Here is a 20,196-nt window from a genome sequence, read left to right as displayed (position 1 = left end):
CCCTCCCGCTCCTTGTCTAATTCACTTTATTTCTTTCACTCTCTAACCGTGGCCTCCTGGAAAACACAGGCTTTGGTAAGCTTACTCTCTGTGTTTGTGCACAAGTTAAGAGCAACAGATGGGTCCTTTGTCTTTAGATGCATCCATTAGTAAAAACTTCAAAAGTCTTGTTTTTTTATTTACTGTTCTTTAGCTAATTTTCCATGCCAGTGATATTAAATGTGTGATTCATTTGTACTCAGGACTATTCCTCCTTCTGCAGAACAATATGAGACAGTTACAAGATGTTTCACTATAAAGATGTGTGTAATTTAATTGAGATACTGCCCAAAACTGCAAATAGGTAAAGTGGGTCAGTGGATTTATCCCTTTCCATCATCTTTCTTTTCCTCTTCTCTCAGACCCTCACTGCTCGAAAGGCAGGCATCTCGTTCGCTCTGGTGAACCGGTCCACCCTGAATAACGAGGACCTGGTGAGTACTAACATGCCTGCAATGCCTGCATGGAAAATCATTGTCTGTTTATTGTGGAGTCTTATTGGGTTATGGGGGGTTCTGCAGGGACATGAGATGCTAGACCCGTGCTCTCGTTATTTTTTAGGGAGGTGTTTGGAGAACAGAGTGTCGGGGCTCTGACAGACTTTTATAGCTGCGCTGTTTGCTGCAGCCATTGTACTTCAGGGCCCGGGATCACGTTGCCAGGAACACAGGGTTCCAAAATGAAAATGAGATGGGTTGCATTAGCTACTGGCATTATTTCTTTAGATGTACATAGAGCATGGCATCATCTGTCTGTCTGCCTGTCTCTGTCTGCAGTGCAGTTTATTAAAATAGAGTCTGTGGCCACCTACTCACTCTTTCTGCTGTGCTCCTTCTGTCAGATCTTTTGGCTGAGTTCAGAAATTAAGAGATGGTCCCATCATTTCATTTTGACAATGCCCTGCGATTAATAACAAGTGCTGTGCATTGACGAAGACAGAGCGATAGAGAAAGGGCAGGATGGCTCAGTCGATGGTGTGAGACACTTCTGTGTTGACCTCCAAAGCTCCCTCTGCATTAATTGATTGCAATTCTTCCCTCCCAGAGGGAAGACGGCGTTATAGGAGGCAAACGGCAGGGGAAAGCAGCTTCTCAGCAAGACAAACAAGCAGACAGTGTCATATCTGCCGATGTGTAACAAGGGGCTGCCGGATTCATATGTCCTCTGCACATTATGCACAAATATTAATCTTTTCAAATGAGAGATGTGGCCCTCAATTTATGCACACTGATTTGTGTACATGACTGTACCACTTATCTGTTTCACACACTTGACTTGGTCCTCATAGTCCACATGCACAGTTGCCCTCAAGTGACATGGTCTTGATTGCTTACTAATAGCCATGGGCTTGATTAAAGGAGCTTTAGGGATGAACAACTCATGTCCCAGATGAGGGAGAAATGACGTGATAGATGTGTTAATTAGTGTACAAAGCGAGCTGATTTCTGGGCAAATTCGGACACTGCACCACAACAGAAAGTAAGGAGTTGAACTTTAGGAATAGATGTCCAATATTCTGTTTCAGAGCAAACAGCGAAGGCTTTAATAATTGGTGGTCGAGGGCAGCAAAGCTGCAGATTGTGCGGTCTTGGTAAGTAGGACAAGCAGATGTCAGAGTTTTATCTGCTGCATTAAATCCAGGAGAGTGCTTTCGTGTGAGGACTGCGAGAGCACTCAGTAAACAACCATATGCTGGTTAAGAGTGGAGATCAGTTATGGGAAGAGAGGGAGAAAGGAAGAGGAAAGGAAGGGAAGGGTGACAAAAGCAGGGAAGTGAGGAGAGAATGAGAGAAGATCAGAGCCAATAGTGACTTGCCATCATGACCCCATGGCCCTGATGTCACTGATCAGGCAGCCATGTTGAACAATCTGCCCTCAACTCCCCGGAGAGATCTTTGAATCTATTTAGAGTGCTTCCTTCTTCCTTCCTTCTTCCATCCTCTTCTTGTCTTATGTTTGCCTCACATCTTCCATTTTCTTTTTTTTCAACTCGATACATTTTAATTGGATTAAAATGTCTTACTGTGTCACTGCTGACGTATAGAAGTCTCTCTCTCTCTCTGTGACATGCTCCTTCTGCGTCATGTTTCCCATGCATCTGCTTTTTAGAGCAGAAAGGAACATTATGCGTGGGCCAGCTAACGGCCCGCGTGTCTGCTCAATGTTCTGACCTGCCTGTGATCTGAGCGCAAGAGCCTTTTAACAGTGACTGTCGACTTAAACTTACCTGCTTAGACAAAGACAGGGACAAAGGAAGAGGAGAGCCACGATCTGACATGGGTCAAGGAGTACCTGGAAATGAGATGTGATGCGTCGCTCTAAGTCAGTTCAGATATCATCAGGCAGGTTGTTCGCAGCAAAATATCAACGTATTGCCAGGGTCATGTGGTTTGCGGTTCTCTGTTAGGGTTAAGATGGTACAGTGGTTAAAGCTAAAGATTAGAGGCTTAGAGGGCTGGACCAGGATGAGGAGGATGGCGGTGTCAGTGAAGTAGTTGACAAGGACAATAGGTGGTGAAATTGGAAAGAGGGGGTGAGAGGAGGAGGAGGAGAGATTAGATTCTTCTCTGTCATGTTGCTCTCAGGCAGAGGCAGGGGCTGTCAATCAATTCCAGCAGCGTCTTGCACAAAATCACCAGGGTTACCTCCCGGTGTAACACATGAGACTCGCACATGCAGCACTCTTCCCACATCTTCTTCACAGTGTGACATGCAGTGTCAGGACAGGGAGTGATGAGGCAGAGAGAGACAGAGAGGGAGGGAAATTTAAAAAGACAGAAACCGACTGGGCCAATGAAAAAGATGAAAAGTAAAACACCGCAATGGTCAAAGAGATGCGGAGACTTAACATGCTCAGTACCATTCAAACCATTTAGTTGGCTGGTAAGAAGAGGCTCAAAAGAGCCAAGTCAACTCACTGAGAATAACAGAGACTTAGAGGTCTCTGAGATTTCCCACGCTCAGTGAAATTTTGGCACACTCATCTCCTGCAGGCGGTGTCAGTATTAGACGGTTCAGTATTAAATTTGGTGAGGAGCAGGCTTGCGGGTGTGGTCTGGCTCCTGTTTAAGTTGTGGATAAATCTCAGACATCTGCTTTGTCTCATCGTCCTAAGATTAAAAGGGAAATCTCACTGTCACCCTTCATTAGAGGTCCTCCAGGGTTCAGCAAGTCTCTCTGTTGCAGCAGCGGAGTTTCACAATGTTAGACAGCCTTGTTGTCCTGTCGTCTGGTGTCATTTAATCATCTGTGCAGAAGGATGTGTGTGTGTGTTTGCGACTGTGTGTGTGTGTGTGTTTGAGTGCAGCAGCCTTCATGGTCAAGTGCAGAGCTGCTGTTCAGGTGTTGTAGTCAGCACACAAGGGGCTGGCAGCAGAGGGAGGGGTGGAGGAGAAGGCTGAAGCAGAATGGAGTACAAGTACCACTTGAAGATTTATTTACTGTAACCACCATACATCTCCTTCTCTTTCTCTGTCACTTTCCTCTCCCGCTTGCTCTCTCTCTCTCTCAATCTGGATAATGCTCACTTTTAAAAACCTTATTTACAGCATTCATTGATCCTGCCTTCAAGAACTGGCACGTCCCGGCCCGTTTTCCAGCCCTTGTGGATGGCAGGGCTGCTGCAGTAAAGCATTCAATTTGAAGAGGCTTCTGTTGCACAGCAATCAGTCCAGACAGGCCTCTTGTAGACTTAGTATTTTGTCTGGAGGAGCTTTAGTCAGTAAACCACTCGATGTGAACAAAGCATGTGGGCTAAGGATGCAGTTAATTTAAGCTTAATGAGATGGAAGGGTGATTTGCTCTCTTACAGCTGACCTCTCCATTGATGACAAAGTAATCAGAAAAGGAACAAAACCCCCTATAAGTTGTCTTGGAATTATGTAATCTGTTAGATCCCTTTCTTTAATAATAAAAGCTAAAGAACGCTGCAGTCCCGATGAACGATAGCTGCAGTTTAGCCAACTTAAATAATTACTGTTATGCAGAAGTGTACACTAAATTTCATCCATCCCTCAGACTGCAGATCAATTTGAATTAAGCCCACCAAAGCTGTTTCTATTAAACGTATAAACTCAAACTATACTATGATACTGAGCTCTTGTGGTCCCCCAGCAGGTGCACAAGTGTTTCTCTTTTTTTAAGTGCGGATCTTAAGGCATAGTCAACATTTCTGAAAAGTAGTTAAAACACAAATTTGCTTTTGAGTATTGAATTCAAAATAAAATCTTTGTCCCTCGCCTTCATGCTGCCATGAGAGTTTAACAACATCAGGCCTTTGTCCTGCGTTTTGTCGCATCCCCGTTATCTTTTCCATCAGTGTCTTCAGTCCTTATTATTTCTCAATGTCTCAGTGCCTTCTCCTTCTTTTCAGAAACTGCATGTCTTTAAGAAGACTCTCCAGGCCCTGATCTACCCGATTTCATCCACAACACCACACAACTTCGAGGTGTGGACGGCGACTGCACCCACCTACTGCCATGAGTGCGAGGGGCTGCTGTGGGGCATCGCCCGCCAGGGCATGCGCTGCTCAGAGTGTGGCGTTAAATGCCACGAGAAGTGCCAGGACCTGCTCAATGCAGATTGTTTACAAAGTAAGGAAAGAGACTCATCCCACAATGCTTTGCTGTGCAGTTCACACAGACTTGGTAGTGTGTATGTGTGAAAGTATGATTTGTGGCATAAATTGCATTGTATTTAAAAAGCATTCAAAATAAGATGGATTCATTCTCATTTTATTATGTGCTTAACATGAATTTCCACGGTCTTACAGTCTGATCTTACAACAGGCTACTTTCTTCCAGTGCTGCCTCATAATCAAACAGTTTATAAATTCTGTTTGTCTGCGTGTCTGTTAAGTGCGCACAATGCTAGTGTGGCACTTCATCTGTAATGATTTGGGTTTAGTTTGTTCTTGTCTCACATTTCCATATATACCAAGGCTTTACTCTAAGTGGTACTGTACATGTGAATGCTGTTATGGGAATTTGTGTAATACATATTACATATCTTGCACTTACAGCTACAAGTGGCATGGTGCATTTACAGTGCTCGCTCAGTCACTGGCGCTCATCACAGCCTCCAATCAGCGTTTTCAATCGGGCACACCCCTGTTGTTGCAGTGTAGGAACAATGTGAGATGCAGGCTTGAGGGCGGTCCTTCCAGCAATCCTCACACACTCTAATTGGATTAGCTGCAGCCTGGCTGTTATAAAACAGTGTTTTATAACTGCTTTATTCCAGCATAACAATGTTTTATAGCTCAAACTGCGATTCGTCTTTATCACATTTCAATCTGCACTCGTGAACACACTGTAGATAAATGATACTGTGATCAGATACAGAGCACTGACCCTCACATGTGCCTCTTTTGTCTTACAGACACACACATAAAGAAACACACACACACCACAATTAACCCGTGAATTTATTTTTGATTTCTCGTCCTTTCCGCTCCCTCACACAGTATATATATATATACACATGATTGACACCTTGGGACTGCTTTTTACACCAATTACTGGGTGTTAAATATGCAGACTCTTTCCCAAAATGTGCCCAAACACTCCCTCAAACTCTCACATTGTTTCAGGGGCAGTGGAGAAGAGCTCTAAGCACGGGGCAGAGGACAAGACCCAGAACATCATCATGGCCATGAAGGAGCGCATGAAGATAAGGGAGAAGAACCGTCCAGAAGTGTTCGAGGTGATCCAGGAGATGTTCCACATCTCCAAAGAAGACTTCAACAGCCATCTGAAGACAGCCAAGCAGGCCGTGCTGGACGGGACCTCCAAGTGGTCCGCAAAAATCAACATCACAGGTCAGCCTGCTTCCTGAGATTATACCAGAGGAGAAATTCTTCAAAGCATCCGCCTGCACATTAATTATGAATCTTTCCATCAGAGAATGATTAATTACGTTTTCTAAACTCATTTAACCATGAATCATCAATCAGTCGAATAGACATAAATTCTTTTGTAACTGGTGATGTCCTGATACTGCTGCAGGTGACCTTTGACCTTGACCTATAACCCTGTACTCAGTCCTCCAGCACCAAATCAACAAAGCTGCCATTACGTGTCAGGCTCATCTCGAATAACAAACACTGTTATTCGAATTAGTATTCACTTATTATTAACCTCAGGATCTTGGTCATTAACCTCTGACACTGAATCCCAAACAGCAACGCACATGTAATTAGAAATAGAAATTGATCTCGGGAGAAGCCATTTGTTGCTAATGGTGTGAAAGTTACCGCTGCATCACTGATTTGCTGATTTTTTGATCATCACGTAGAGATTTTGAGTATTTGCAGTCATACACTGTCTGCTGTACTCGACTCATGTACCCATGCAATGACACATGTATTGTTTTTATTAGAGCTCTGTGACGTGTAGCCCTAATGAAAAAGATAAACAAGTTCAGCAGTGGGAGAGCTTATCAGCTTGCAACAATGCTTTCCAAGTGTTAAACGGTAGCAAAGCATGGGAGAGGCAGTAATAAAGAGGCAATGGTGACTTTTTTATTATGGGGAAATAATACTTGCTGCAACTGCCTGAGATCTTTACGTCTTTTTTGAGCTCACATGCACGCCACTTTGTATGATGTGCTTTGGAAATGAATCCCCCACAGCTGCACATCAAGCTCTGCCAGAGATGCCAATCAAAACGTCGAGCTCCTGAGTGCTGTTCGACAGTTCAGAGCTTCACAGCACGTTCACAGGAAAATTATTATCATTAGACATGATTTTATATGGATTTTTTTTTCAGGGCTTTGAAGGGAAAATTAGAGGGACAGTGTTCTTCTTTATTAAGGGAGAAGGAAGGAATAGACAGTAACTTAATCCCATGTCCACATTTGAGTCTAATCTGCACTGTGTTTCATATACTGTTTGATTGCATAACCTCTGTTGTTTATCTCTATTTCTGAAAACCGTAAACCTAAAAACATCATCTCTGAGGATTACAATCAGTACAGTTCTGATGCAAAGTACATACTGTCACTTAATCACTGGCTTTCATTTTATTCCTAGTTAACTGGCAGAAAGAAGGTCAGGAAGTTTGCTTTGTAACCTCTACCCCGGACTCCAATCCATCCCTGTGGTGACTGTGCCAGACCCAGCTCATTTATTGCTCGCCTTGCATTTCTGGCAGTGCCAATACACCAGAGAGAACAGAGAGGGAGGGAGGCAAATGGTGAGGGAGACGGAAAGGACGGGGATAGCGAGGAAGAGGAGTGTAAGAGAGGAGAAAGAGCGAAGCAGGCAACAGGGAGTGAGAGAGACATTGCGAAGACCCATGGCTGACTAAGTCAATTTCCCAGGGACTTATTGAACGTCTCAATTTAAAATGTAGTTATTGAGTTGTTATTTATTCACCATTTATTAGATAAACAGCGACTGGCATCGACTGTGCAGCACTTTGAGAGCGACCGTGAGATATTCTGTGTCTGGTCAATGTGCTCACTGCAAGGTCTGGTACTGAATATGAACCCTGATCTGACATGCTTTGATCAGCTAATTGGAAAATCTGCTAATCACCAATTCTGCTACTGTGCCTGCAAATGCACATTATCACACAAACATGCAATGAGGGAAGTACATAACATTACTGTATATGGTATACTAATTTCCTTTGCTAGAACAATTCTATTACTTTTTCTAAATGCTTGCTCAAACTCTCCCTAACAGAGGTCAATATACTGAGCAGGAAAACATGCACTCAAACTCCTCTGTTAAGTGTCCATTCTTAATTCCACGGGAAAAAATGATATATTTATGCTTCTGGGTCTGCTCTCTTTTACTCTGCTCTTCTCTAATTAAAATAAATCTTTTCACTTTTCTCACCTTTTGTACTTTTAAAAACTCCTGTGTTATAGTGTATTTTGTGCTTCACAGGAAAAACAAAACAAACAAGCAGTGTGGCAATTAAAAAAATAATGTAATGAGTATATTTGGGATTAAAACAATCCGGTTCCAAGTTTTTGAAATACACACCACGCCCAGCAAATCTCCCTATCTTTATATTTGCTTCAAAAGGCGATAATTGTGGGGATGATGCACTTGTTTGTACATAGGAAATCTGACAGAGGTGATTGTGTGCTTGGTTTTTTAGCCCTGCACATCAGACCAGTTGGGCATGATTGTTGGAGTGTCTGCAGGAAAGTTATATATATATATATAAATATATATATATATATATATATATATATATATATATATATATATATATATATATATATATATATATATATAGGTTGGATCAGGGGTTTTAGATGTTCGATGATCCGACAAGTACTTCGTTTGAAGCACGCTGGCCTGTCTATCGCTATACTGCAGGAGGCATTTGATTTTGAGCACTCCTGGAGCAAGCAGGTCATGGCTCTTCGAACCTCTATATCCTGCCCACCGAGTCCTGTCAGCATTGAGCTGAGGGATATATATGTACTCTGAATTATTTAGACTGTCACTTATGCATATTTAATGGCCCAGTGTCCTTTTTCCCTTTTATGGCGCTGTGAAATACTACTGTCTCTCCCTCCCTGCACCTGCCTCTGTATGTGTGGAAGTAAGATTCTGAATCACGGATCGTTCTTTAAAGCCAAGTCTCAGCTCAGCATAGACAGTTGAAGCAGTGGGCAGACACACAGGGGTTGGAACTACCTATAGCCTGGATGTAGGAATAGATAAATCCTAAATAAGTTCAACACTTCACACACACAAAAAAAGATCAATCAGGGCTGCTGTCAATGAACTGAGCTCTTTCGCTGCCTCGGATTTTGGCCAGTGCACAAAGTTGTTGTAGGCAGTGGAGGCAGTGACAAGGCCTTGATTCTTATGTCGAAACCATAGCACGCCTATAAGCACTAGAATAAAACCCAGAGATAGATTCATGACCAGGGTTGAGTTCTGCTGTAGAATCTCATCCACCAAAGCTTCCCATGACTTCCGGGATAATACAATATAATAATAGGTTCAGGACAAGGAATCTTCCATCGAGAGAATCAAACTTAAAAACCTCAGCATAGTCAAATAAGTTGCTTGTGGTACATACATGACTCTTCACTCTTCTCCAACCCTGTCTTGTCTCCAGTCATGAGTGCACAGGGTTTACAAGCCAAGGACAAAACTGGCTCCAGCGACCCCTACGTTACCGTCCAGGTGGGCAAGACCAAGCGCAGGACGAAGACCATCTTCGGTAATCTCAACCCGGTCTGGGATGAGAAATTCAACTTGTGAGTGCTCTCTAGTGATTCAACCTCTGTCCGACCAGATAATCCCTACTAAGATTACGAATAATCTGTCCAAGGGACTTTTAAGGCATCAGTAAATAAGTAAAAGAAAATTCAGTTTTTTTTTCTTTTCTGGTACTGGCTTTTACCTAATAGCTTGGGAAATTACTATCACTTACGAGATGTTACACACCAGCTGCACTGCAGAGATTTTTGAGATGCAGCTAAAAACAGCATTACGATGGCATCCATCAGTGTAGACAACGCAGGTCTTAACTCTTTAAATCCTTTCATGCTTTACCGCTTTAGTATTACGTGACCTCTCACTCTCTATGACCTCTCCATTGTGCTGACCAGGCGTCTGTGTCTTTGTTTTTAGCACAGGCTACTCTCTTTGATCTGTATAGGGATGCAATAGCCACGGGAATATCACCACTAAATCCGCTGGTTACTTCTCTCCCTCTGCCTCGACATTTTCTTACACTCTTCATTTGTTTTCCACACAGCTGTGAATATAACTGTGCACCTAATGAATCAGCTTGTAGGTTATCCTGCAAGTCTCACAAGAAGTAGACTGGCAACGTAATGGATGAGTGTAACCAAGTATCCAGAAGAGTACTCTCAAAATTTAGTTTAGAAAATGTGGAAAATTGGAGCCTGACAGAACCCTGTAGGAGACTTGCTATGCTTTCCCCAAGAAATAGTGTTATCTTTGTTTGGCGGAGTGTCAGAACTCTGAAAATAAGAACCAGGTTGAAGAGGAAAATGTAATATTTTCTTAAGAGCTGTAGAGCTCAACCCAGACCTGAGTGAAAACAGTATTTGCCAGAAGGTCTGTGTTGTTTTGCTACACTTCCCAGCATCTATCCAAGTATTAAGAGCAAAGGTAGCCTTACTAAAATACTTGTAATGCTGTCATATGTCGGATATTTCGCCCTTCTGGACCTGTCTAAAAAACCAACAAATATAATGCTGATGTGAACCAGGTGTGGCCCCAACCAACTGGGCATCAACAAAGGCTTTGTGTAATTCACTGTCTTTAGAGGGAGCACTGGGGAACCACGGTAATAAGATCAGTGAGGGCTTGACATGTTTACTTAAACCAAAGCCAGAGCAGCTAATGGCATTACTGGGTTCAGGCAAGCTTTGAGTTCTCCAGCATGGTTCCTCTGGAGGTGTCTCTCTGTGGTTTTTAGATCATATTCATGTAAGAAATCATATATGTTTAAATTCTTATTATTATTAATTATTGTTAAAATACTATTTTGTATGCATGCCACTTCTGAAAATGTAAGTCTTTCAATTAATACTTCATAATAATAATACTTTTTACAATTGCAAAAAAGTCATATGAACACGTGTGTACTACACTCTCTCTATGTGTGTGTGTGTGTGTGTGTGTGTGTGCGTGCATGTGTCCTATGCCAATTAGAGACAAGGCTGCACACCTGTAATGAGACTCCAGTGGTGGCTGTAATAAAACTCTTTCCCATTACTACAGGGATGTAGATTAATAGAGCGATACATTACTGTGTGCTTGGCAGAGAGCAAAGTCCCAGAGTAGTGCAGCAGCAGCAGCAGCAGCGACCAGTGCTTCCCCTGGATAGGGATTAGTTAAAAAAAAAAAAATACTGCAGATACTGTTTCTCTGGCTGTCGCACCCAAGATGTCATTAGAACAAAATGTAATCTGTCGGTTTTAATTCCAGAGCCGAACAGTCTGACCCCATCTGGAGCTAAGTGCTTTGGCCACCTCTGTTCTATTTAGCAGCGTCATTATTGTGAAACGTCTGTCAGCTGCACTGATGCAAGGCGGACCAGAGAGATGGACATAAAGCTTTCACAAATAAATAATCCTCGCCATGAATGCTACACAGTCATTCTAGTCAAACACTCAGCTCTTCTCTGATGGTTTTAGCAGCCACTGCGAGGGAGAGAAATATACTTGAGATGCAGAGTAAAGGTCATGCAGTATCTTGGGGTAATTCTTCCTCCCAGGCAGAGAGCTCTCGTCCACATACACATGCACACACACTCACACACACCCATGCGCGTACGCAAGCGCACATTCTCTCATTTGCATCCAGGCGAGGATTGTTCTCCGTTTTACTTCGAAAAGGGTCAGGAAGTGTGTGTGTGTTTCTGAATCTGTGTTTATGCTTGAATTGCGCATTTGACTGTCATTCCGCTCTGCTGAACCCCCCAACCTGATGAGCTGTCACTCAATACGCTGTTGCTGTCGTCGTTCGTGCTGTCGTGATTGTTCTGACCTGGCGTAATCATCCTCCACGTTGCAGTGAATGTCACAACGCCACTGACCGCATCAAGGTGCGTGTGTGGGACGAGGACGACGACATCAAGTCACGGGTGAAGCAGCATTTCAAACGTGAGTCAGATGATTTCCTGGGCCAGACCATCATCGAGGTTCGCACTCTCAGTGGAGAGATGGACGTTTGGTACAATCTAGGTATGTCAACCTCTTGATCTCAGTCTTTATACAAGAGATATTGATTAACTTAAAGTCATGGAGGCAGTTGTAAGTAAAATTCAGATATGATACCTGAGTTTTCAAATTGATACCTAAACAATGTAACGCTTTTCCTTTTAACAACTGTAGATAAACCTCTCAAATATTTTGTGTCTGAAAGCAAGCTGCCATACAAAAGCTTTGCCCGTGTAAAAAAAAAAATCTTAGACTGCCAAAGCTATGATTTGAATCACTGATTAAAAAATAACTAAACACAGATCTGACTAAGCTTTTGATGCAAACCATTGGCGCTTGAGAGCGGGGCCACAACTGCCGATTATTTTCATCCTCAATTTATCTGCTGATTATTTTCAGTAAATGTTAAAAGAAAGAAAGAAATTGCATTCACAGTTTGTCAGAGGCAGCAGCAATGTCTTAAATTTGCGTGTTTTGTCTGACAAAACAGAAAATCATCACATTGAGAAAGCTTGAATCAGACGATGTTTGGCATTTCTGAAAGGATTCATTGATCATCAACATAGTTGCCCATTAACTTTCTGCGTGAGTTGACAAATGGATTAACACATCAGTTGTTGCAGCCCTACTTGGCAGTGGATTTTTGGTGTGAGGGGCACACAACCAGAAAAGCATTGTGCTTTGATGCCCATCTCTGCTTGTCTTTATTATGATTCTGACACATTTCTCAAGGTTTACATGATATGAACATATACATTTAAAATCTCCTGATCTCACAGTCCCATAAAACTGTTCCAGAGGAGATACATGTATGGTCAGATAGAGTGAGGTTCAGGTGAGCTCACCATTATTACCAAGAAGCCACAGAGACGTGCGGTTCAGTTTGGGCGCTGATGCTGTTGATGCAGGGTACGCGTGTTTCTCCATACTGGATGAGGCTGAATAGCAGCATAATGGGAGCTCCCACTTCAGTTGAAGTATTATGACTGGCGGGTGCTGTCTTTGTTTGCCTCTTCAGCTAAAAGGAAGCAATTTGTGGTAATACTGACCCCTGTCCACGGTTGCTGCTTAGTGCCTTTTTAAATGTCCGCAATGAATGTTTAAACAGGCCTCTGCTGCTGTGGGTGTCCACCCCTCCAGCTGCCCTCCTCTCGAAGCCTCTTTAGCTCCTCTTCAGTCTGGGCTCCTGCGTTTACAGCTCTAGTCTCTGTCGCTTTGTCATGCTGTTATTTTTCACTTGTCTGCCTCTTGACCAACTGACTGTAGAGGAGAATATCACTCATTTGACACAGCGGAGATGAGCTGCATATGAGAGAGCAGAGGGAGCCCATTTAAAGTCTGTAACGAACCCCAGCAGCTCTGGAGTCATTAGCCTTCAGACCGAGTGTGTATGCCTCCATCTTTGTGTCTGTGTGTGTGTGTGTGTAGACATATTGTCCAAAAGCTACAGCCCAACACAGCCAGTGATATTGTTCATGTGTTTTCTCATGCATTAAAAGTGCATGGCTGTAGATACGATGTCATTCATGTTTTAGAGGATATGATGTCATGCCATTAATATTTCCCGTCATTAATATTTTGTGTTTTAGTTGGCGTCATTATTGTCTTCTGTTCTTAATCCTTTCGTGTTTTCTGTGTCATTCTGTTGTGGTGCGGTCGAGGACAGATTTAGATCTGGACAGACTAGTCCTTATGTGCTTTAACTTTTCTCTTTAGGATTATTTCTGTATTATTGTTTAGTTGGTCCTTCAGCTGCTCTTCCTGGTGCACAGTATCTGCACTGTATGATCCCAGATAAAGAAAACAGAGAGGCCACCGTGTGTTTTTGGAATAGAGAGTCTGGTGTTTAAAAAGTTAGCAGATATGTTCCTTTAAGAAAATAGTTTCTGTGGATTTAAAGTGAGCCAGCATGTGCCTGCCTAAGATTGCTCGCAATTGGTTGTTACTTTTCCTTTAATTTCCAGTTATGACTAATGCAGCCTGGTTGTGTGTTACAGATAAAAGGACCGACAAGTCTGCGGTGTCAGGTGCCATCAGACTAAAGATCAGCGTGGAGATGAAAGGGGAAGAGAACGTGGTTCCTCCTCACGGCCAGTACACCTGTTTACATGAGGTAACCTTTACAGTTGGTTCTCAACTCCTCTCAACTCCAGTCATCGTGTCTGGGGAGCTAAGCAAGATGGCTACTAAAGAAAACATCATTTATTGTGATTACATTGGAAAGCAAGCTAACAGGATGACTCAACAATCATGCTGGAGATGACTCTAGCTGTGATAAGGATCGTCATTTGGCGGCGTACAGTACATCACACAAAGAAACGTCTCTTTTATTCCCTGTATTGACACTGTGCTCCATCACCGTAACCTGCTCCGTCTTATCTCTCGTGCCACTCACAGAACCTGTTCCACTACCTGACCGAGGTGAAGAACAGCGGGGTAGTGAAGATCCCGCAGGTGAAAGGGGACGAGGCGTGGAAGGTCTACTTTGATGACGTGTCTCAGGAGATAGTGGACGAGTTCGCCATGAGATACGGAGTGGAGTCCATCTATCAGGCTATGACGTTAGTACCACCCTGATCTATGGCCTTTTACCTAACCAATCTGTCATTGTCTCATCCCGCAGAGTGGAGGAGGGAAGGAGATGAGGGAAGGAGAGCAGGAGGAGAAGAGCAGAGTAGTAAAGACGTCTCCTCAGCAGAATCAGAGCTTTGAGGGCTATCGAACTCCTCAGTTTGATTGATTCATTGCTGGTCTCCAGGAAAAAACTCCCAACCTGCCTTGATCACATTGATCATGGACACACATAAACAATCTCATTTCCTCCTATCTCTGTCTGTCTGATCCTCTGTGATCCCGTCCATCCATACACGTCTCCATTTCTGTTTCCCTCACACACACACACTGACACATGCAAAGACACACCACCTGAACCAATAAAATCACTGAATATTGATCAAGGTCATGCAATGCCATGTTACACTGTGCAGTGCTGAAGTAATGTTACCACTGCAGAAGTCTGCATCATGATTCTGAGCTTACACGTGTTTGTCCTCAAGTGCCTCAGTGGCTGCTGTAGCTTTTTTGTTGCTTCAGATAGCAGAGAATTGATGGTTAGATCTAACAGACCTCACCCTTCATTTTATACACCGCCTCCAGTTTGTCTTTGAAATCATGCTGAATGTTTAAATGCAGTTCTGACTTATAATTCCCTCCCATGAAATGCCCCTGTTCAATTTCCACTAATCATTAACGGCTACAGAGGTTTTATTTAGACTCAGTTTAGACTTGCTTTTATTTTTTATTTTTGTGGGCTTTAAGACAAATCTTGCTTTAATTGGATTAATTTGGGTACATGGTAAAAATAAAATGGTAGAAATATTATTTTGGATATTTTCTGGGCAGCTAAACACAGAGAATAGAGCCATTTTAGGTCTAAGACCTGCCCACTTCTGGTGAAAATCCAAATCCAGCTATTTTTGTCTGCATATGACATCTGTTGCATTTAAACAATTCAGTGAGCATCACCACGTTGTGATTTCATTCTGAGCTGCCATTTTGAAATCTCAAACCGCATCAGCAAACTGCACATTTTGAGCTCTCCTTCCCGAGCAGAATGCGCTCGTTGGGCTGTCCCAGTCCCTGACTCTGTAATTAGCTGCTGCCTTAGTAAATCAGACGCTAATTACACCCAGATTGTGTTGGCAAATTGAATGAAAGGCGCCGCTCACATTCGTGCTTTCATGTCCATAAATCTGGCCACATGCGTCCCTGAGATGAAGCAACGCTGAGGAATTGTGTTGCTTTTGTTGGTCTGGATGTCATTTGCTGAGAAATTTTACAAGTTTAGCAACAGAAAATACTCAAACTACAATGGGTGTTTTGATGGTTCATTCAGCAGGTCTTTGGACTAGTACCCTGTTTTATCCTGATTTTTTTTTTCCACCAGGCCTCAAGCACGTTTGATCCATCACCCCCTACTCTCCCATTTCTCCAATCCCAGTGATCACGACTCAACCTCATACACCCCACAGCAGCTCCTTCTTTTAGCCTCCTTCTGGCCCTTTCACTGGGTTTCTATTGAGCCCCTAAAGCTTGATTCAGCACATACAGCAGATAAAAAGTGGAACTGCTACAACATGTATAGAGCACGTGTTTGTTGACATATTCGATTGATATGGTGCTGCTGGTGGGCTGGTGCTACATGTTGTTTCAGTGTGACATGTGAGGGATTGCCAGGCACTAAGTGGACTTATTTCCAGCATCCACAAGTCGAGTTAGTGCTTCAGACTTGAACCTTGTTTAAGTTTCTCATGTCAGCGCTTATTATGCTTCATCAGAAATTTATGAAAGCCAGTTCCTTTCTGTTTTCTTCATCATAGAACCTTGACTCCCAGTCACTCCTGACATGATGGCTGTATAAATCACAGCAGCTGCGAAGGCTCACTCTCCCTCATGTGCCACCCCACAACAACCCCCGACATGCCCCTCCCTCGTGCTCATTTTTCTTCATCTCACTCTATCACCACTCCCTACCTCCCACCCCTCTGCTTCTCATCATCTTTTTCTCATTCCTCCCGGCTATCTGAGACCGTAAAATGATACGCGAGCGTGCGCGCAGTGGGTCTCATATGCCGGGTAAAAACCAGTGCAGGGTAACACTAGGACAGGCAGCGTCTTCCTCTTGAGAAGTAGCTCAGTAGATCCAGCTCTAAAAGCACTATGGGAATTCAGCGGATGCCATCATCACTCTCTTTGCATCGCTCTCTGTGCTCGCCTGAGCCCAAGTGCTCGTGGATAATTTGGAGGCTGAAAGCAGAGTAATTAAATAGGCCTCCTGATGAGAACATGCTTGTGTTCCTGTTTGTGAGTATGTGTGTGTGTGTGTGTGTGTGTGTTTGTGTGTGTGTGTATGTATCACTCACATTGTGGGGACTGGCCTTCATAATTGGGGCAAAATGAATGCAAGTTATAAAATTTTAGGTTCAAGACTTAGGTTGAGGTAAGGGTTATGGTTAGGGTAAGTCTCCAAGAAATGAATGCAAGTTTATGGAATGTAAATGGAAAGTGTCTATGGAAAGTAAATGTGTAATCATTACTCCTGCCTTTTCTCACACTTGGACTTTATGAAGCAATGACTCACTGTGCATCCAGCTTCACAATACAGAAATAGAGAAATATTTACGGAAAAACATGCTGATTACACAAATTTCCTCTAATAGTATGCATTTTTTTATTCTTATTCATATTGTCCAAGCACTTTTTTATGTCTACAGTATCTGCAAGTCAGAGTGTGACTAGAATAATATGGATGCCCTTCTTTTTATCCTTTAAAGCTTTAAAGTTTTCTGCTTTTCCATAGATTTCAGAATGGCCATAAAAAAGATGCTTTATTTATAAGGCTCAGCCTACTTTAAGCTCACAGGCATGTTTGCTGTAATAAGCCTCTAGTGTATCTAGATGGTTGCTATGGGTCACGCCAGAGGCTGAGACAGAAACCCTTGCGTATATTGTTGTCTGCTGCATTAAAGTAAACATACAAACTATTGCACATCACGTGGCAAACTATCTAGAATAACATGAAGCTTTATGGGCTGTGAGAATGGGTATGGAGATGACAGCCAGTCTCGATGTTCACAATAGGTACCAGTGAATTATAGTGTAGGAGGCATTCCACATGGCCTGTGAAGCAGCAGCATGAAGTATTAAGATGAGCATATGCTCTTCACTCCGGCAGAGATCCCTGCTCAAGCCAGGCCTATCAGGCTCCAGCACTTAATTACTGCGGGGTAGCACTGTTGGAGACGTGTGTTTGTGTATGTAGGGAAAGAGAGAGCGCAACAGATCATCTCAGATCTTAAGTGGCAATACATGTGCCTCTCACTGTGTGTAGTTTAAAGTTCAGTGAGTTAAAAATGTGTGGGAGACAGGAGCAAAGGAAACGGGATTTGAGACATCAAATTTGCAACAGTAAAAGGCCCCCGCTTCAGTCCCTCCCCTGGGAAAGATGACTGCATTGCATAGTATTGAGAGGCAGTTTGTGCTGGGTTGACGTGTGTGGATTCACCTCAGTGGAAAACATTTACATTGGCGAGTGTGCACACTGTGCTCTAGTTTGTCTCAGTGATATTCAGAGAATGAAACAAACTATTTAAAGGGACACAGTAACATTTAGGTTTCTCCCTTGCACACGCTGGGTGTGATTACATCTCAGCCCCCCCATGACTCCTTGGTTTACGATCAAACTTTCTTGCTCCATTCATTACCTTGCAGCCTTACACCTGTGCAGCTGTGCTTTATGAGATCTTTTGCTGTAGATACTCATTGAAGACACTGTTTTACTACACGGACAGAGCAGTGAACTACTTATGCACCAGCTCTGCCTCCAGAAGTAATTGTTTGGAACATTTAAAATATGTTCTCTGTTCAGCAGGCAGGCGGTGAAAGAAATGAAGAAACACTGTACTGCAGCGTGTCTGCTCATTTTTTTTTTTTTGCTATGGTTACTGCAGTGCAAAGCAATGGATAGAAGAAGTGTACATTTCCAGGGAACTGTGTTCGTTTTTAGCACCATATAACTGTGTGGATTTTGATTATCGCCGATTACTTGACCATTCTCAGTCTGGAATTGTTGATGCGGGGTCTCAAACTGTCTCACACTGTTTTTCATGTGATTCTTGATCCTTGGTGAAAAAATTATCCCTATGTTGCCCAAAAATGGCTAAAGCACCACCCCTGATGCTACATATGCTATGTTTTTTTCCCCCCTCCAGGCACTTCTCTTGTCTGTCTGCCAAATACATGTGTCCCGGTGTGCCGGCAGTGATGAGCAACCTGCTCGCTAATATCAATGCCTACTTCGCCCACACCACCACCACCACCACAACCACTGCCTCCGCTTCTGACCGATTTGCTGCATCTAACTTTGGAGTAAGTGCACCTATTATTGTCTTGTAGTCAGACATCCACAGACAAAACAGCAGTAAAACAAAGCAATCGAGTGCTAACTGAAAATGCAAGTTATCTACGGCCTCCAGTTAGACTTAAGTAGCATCTATTGCTGTCTTATAGTCTGATACTGAACCCTTGACTTCACTGCTTTTTGTCATTATTCTCTGTTAGAGATATTTGACTAAAGCAAGTTGTGCACTTGAACAACAAATCTCACAGATTGCCAGTGCTTTCCGATTGAACCTTTAATAAGCTAATGTTGTAAGGCATCAAATAATATTTCCAGGCAGTAAGCCGAGTCTGGCAACAGAGCTAAACCACTAAATTTTGTTCCAGGAAGTAAAAATGAATCACTGCCGGCAATGCAATGCTACCGACCACGCAGTGTTATAAATTTTTAGACACAATGCTTTGGGTGTGGTGGCTCTCTGGACTGAATTATGGCATTCTTATCCTGACAGAGGGAGAAATTTGTCAAATTACTGGACCAGCTGCATAACTCACTGAGGATCGACCTCTCGAAATATCGGGTGCGTATGAACCTTTTGCACGTGGCGTGTTTGACAGTATTTGTCTCTGTGACTTTTTGTCACTTCAAAGAATGATCGTTCCACATTAACATAGCAATTCTCCTTTTATGTGTAAATGCATGTTATCATTTAGTATGCTCTGTTTGGTATTTACATCCTTTAAAACGGAATGTACTTTTGACAGAAGTGTTGCCATTTAAGCTACCTGCCACCTGGTCGATTTGATATAGGTTGATAAAGGTTTCAAGGTTGATTCAACTCTATTTACAGTACACCGTGTGCTTACTATATCTGGCTTGGTGCAGCAATCCATTCACACTTTGATGTTGATGCCAAATGTGTGTCTGTTGCTGTCCAAATGAGGTTATTGACTCGTTCCCCTCTGTCTTTGATACAGTTGGGTGTTTTATGCCCATTTACCTTATTTGAGTCACACAGGATGCACGTACTGGAAAAAATACCAGGATTAAGATAAAATACATGTGAAGTAAATGTGATTCTAGTTGTGATGATGTCCTACCAGGAATGACTTGTTTGTGTAACACGAGCCACACTCATGTTCCCATAGTATTAACAACATAAAGTATACGGCTTTGAAGACTTTGAGCTCTGATAATGAAAAAAGATTTGTGTACAGTGTGCTTTTGAGATTAAAGATAGATACACATAAACCCAGACAGGCTTCCTGTTGCACCAAAACAGAAATGACTGAATCAAATTTCATTTAAAATGACGTGAATGATGAATGACTATGAAGTGCTTTTGCAGTTTTCAGCAGACTGTAGCCAGTGGTGTAGACAGGCACATAAATAAAGATAATCAGCCGACGGTGTCAAGGGGTCCATCAGCATCTCAAGAAATAGTGGTCCTTGTGGTCCAATAAATAGACCCTGTCTTAAGGGTCCAGCAGTCTGTCTTCCATTGTGGTTCATGGATTTAGGATACCGGACACCTTGTAAACACCTGTAAACTAGGCTATGTACTCCCATGTTTCTATATGTTGGGTGTA

At 42.8% G+C, this 20,196-nt stretch overlaps 1 protein-coding gene across 1 annotated transcript in view; it reads left to right on the top strand.

Moving 5' to 3' along the window:
* LOC121608743 (protein unc-13 homolog C) overlaps positions 1-20,196 on the top strand; it is a 90,095-nt gene that overhangs the window by 16,743 nt on the left and 53,156 nt on the right. Inside the window, exons 5-14 of the mRNA XM_041940075.1 lie at positions 70-75; positions 402-473; positions 4,412-4,631; positions 5,630-5,857; positions 9,129-9,270; positions 11,564-11,733; positions 13,707-13,822; positions 14,107-14,270; positions 18,480-18,636; positions 19,119-19,187. Of these exons, the coding sequence (XP_041796009.1) occupies positions 70-75; positions 402-473; positions 4,412-4,631; positions 5,630-5,857; positions 9,129-9,270; positions 11,564-11,733; positions 13,707-13,822; positions 14,107-14,270; positions 18,480-18,636; positions 19,119-19,187 (1,344 nt within the window). The remainder of the gene's footprint in view (positions 1-69; positions 76-401; positions 474-4,411; positions 4,632-5,629; positions 5,858-9,128; positions 9,271-11,563; positions 11,734-13,706; positions 13,823-14,106; positions 14,271-18,479; positions 18,637-19,118; positions 19,188-20,196) is intronic.

This window comes from Chelmon rostratus, chromosome 1 (genome assembly GCF_017976325.1).
Source record: "Chelmon rostratus isolate fCheRos1 chromosome 1, fCheRos1.pri, whole genome shotgun sequence".
Classification (NCBI taxonomy): domain Eukaryota; kingdom Metazoa; phylum Chordata; class Actinopteri; order Chaetodontiformes; family Chaetodontidae; genus Chelmon; species Chelmon rostratus.
The sequence above is the reverse complement of the archived record's forward strand: the minus strand, read 5'-3'. Positions and strand labels throughout refer to the sequence as shown.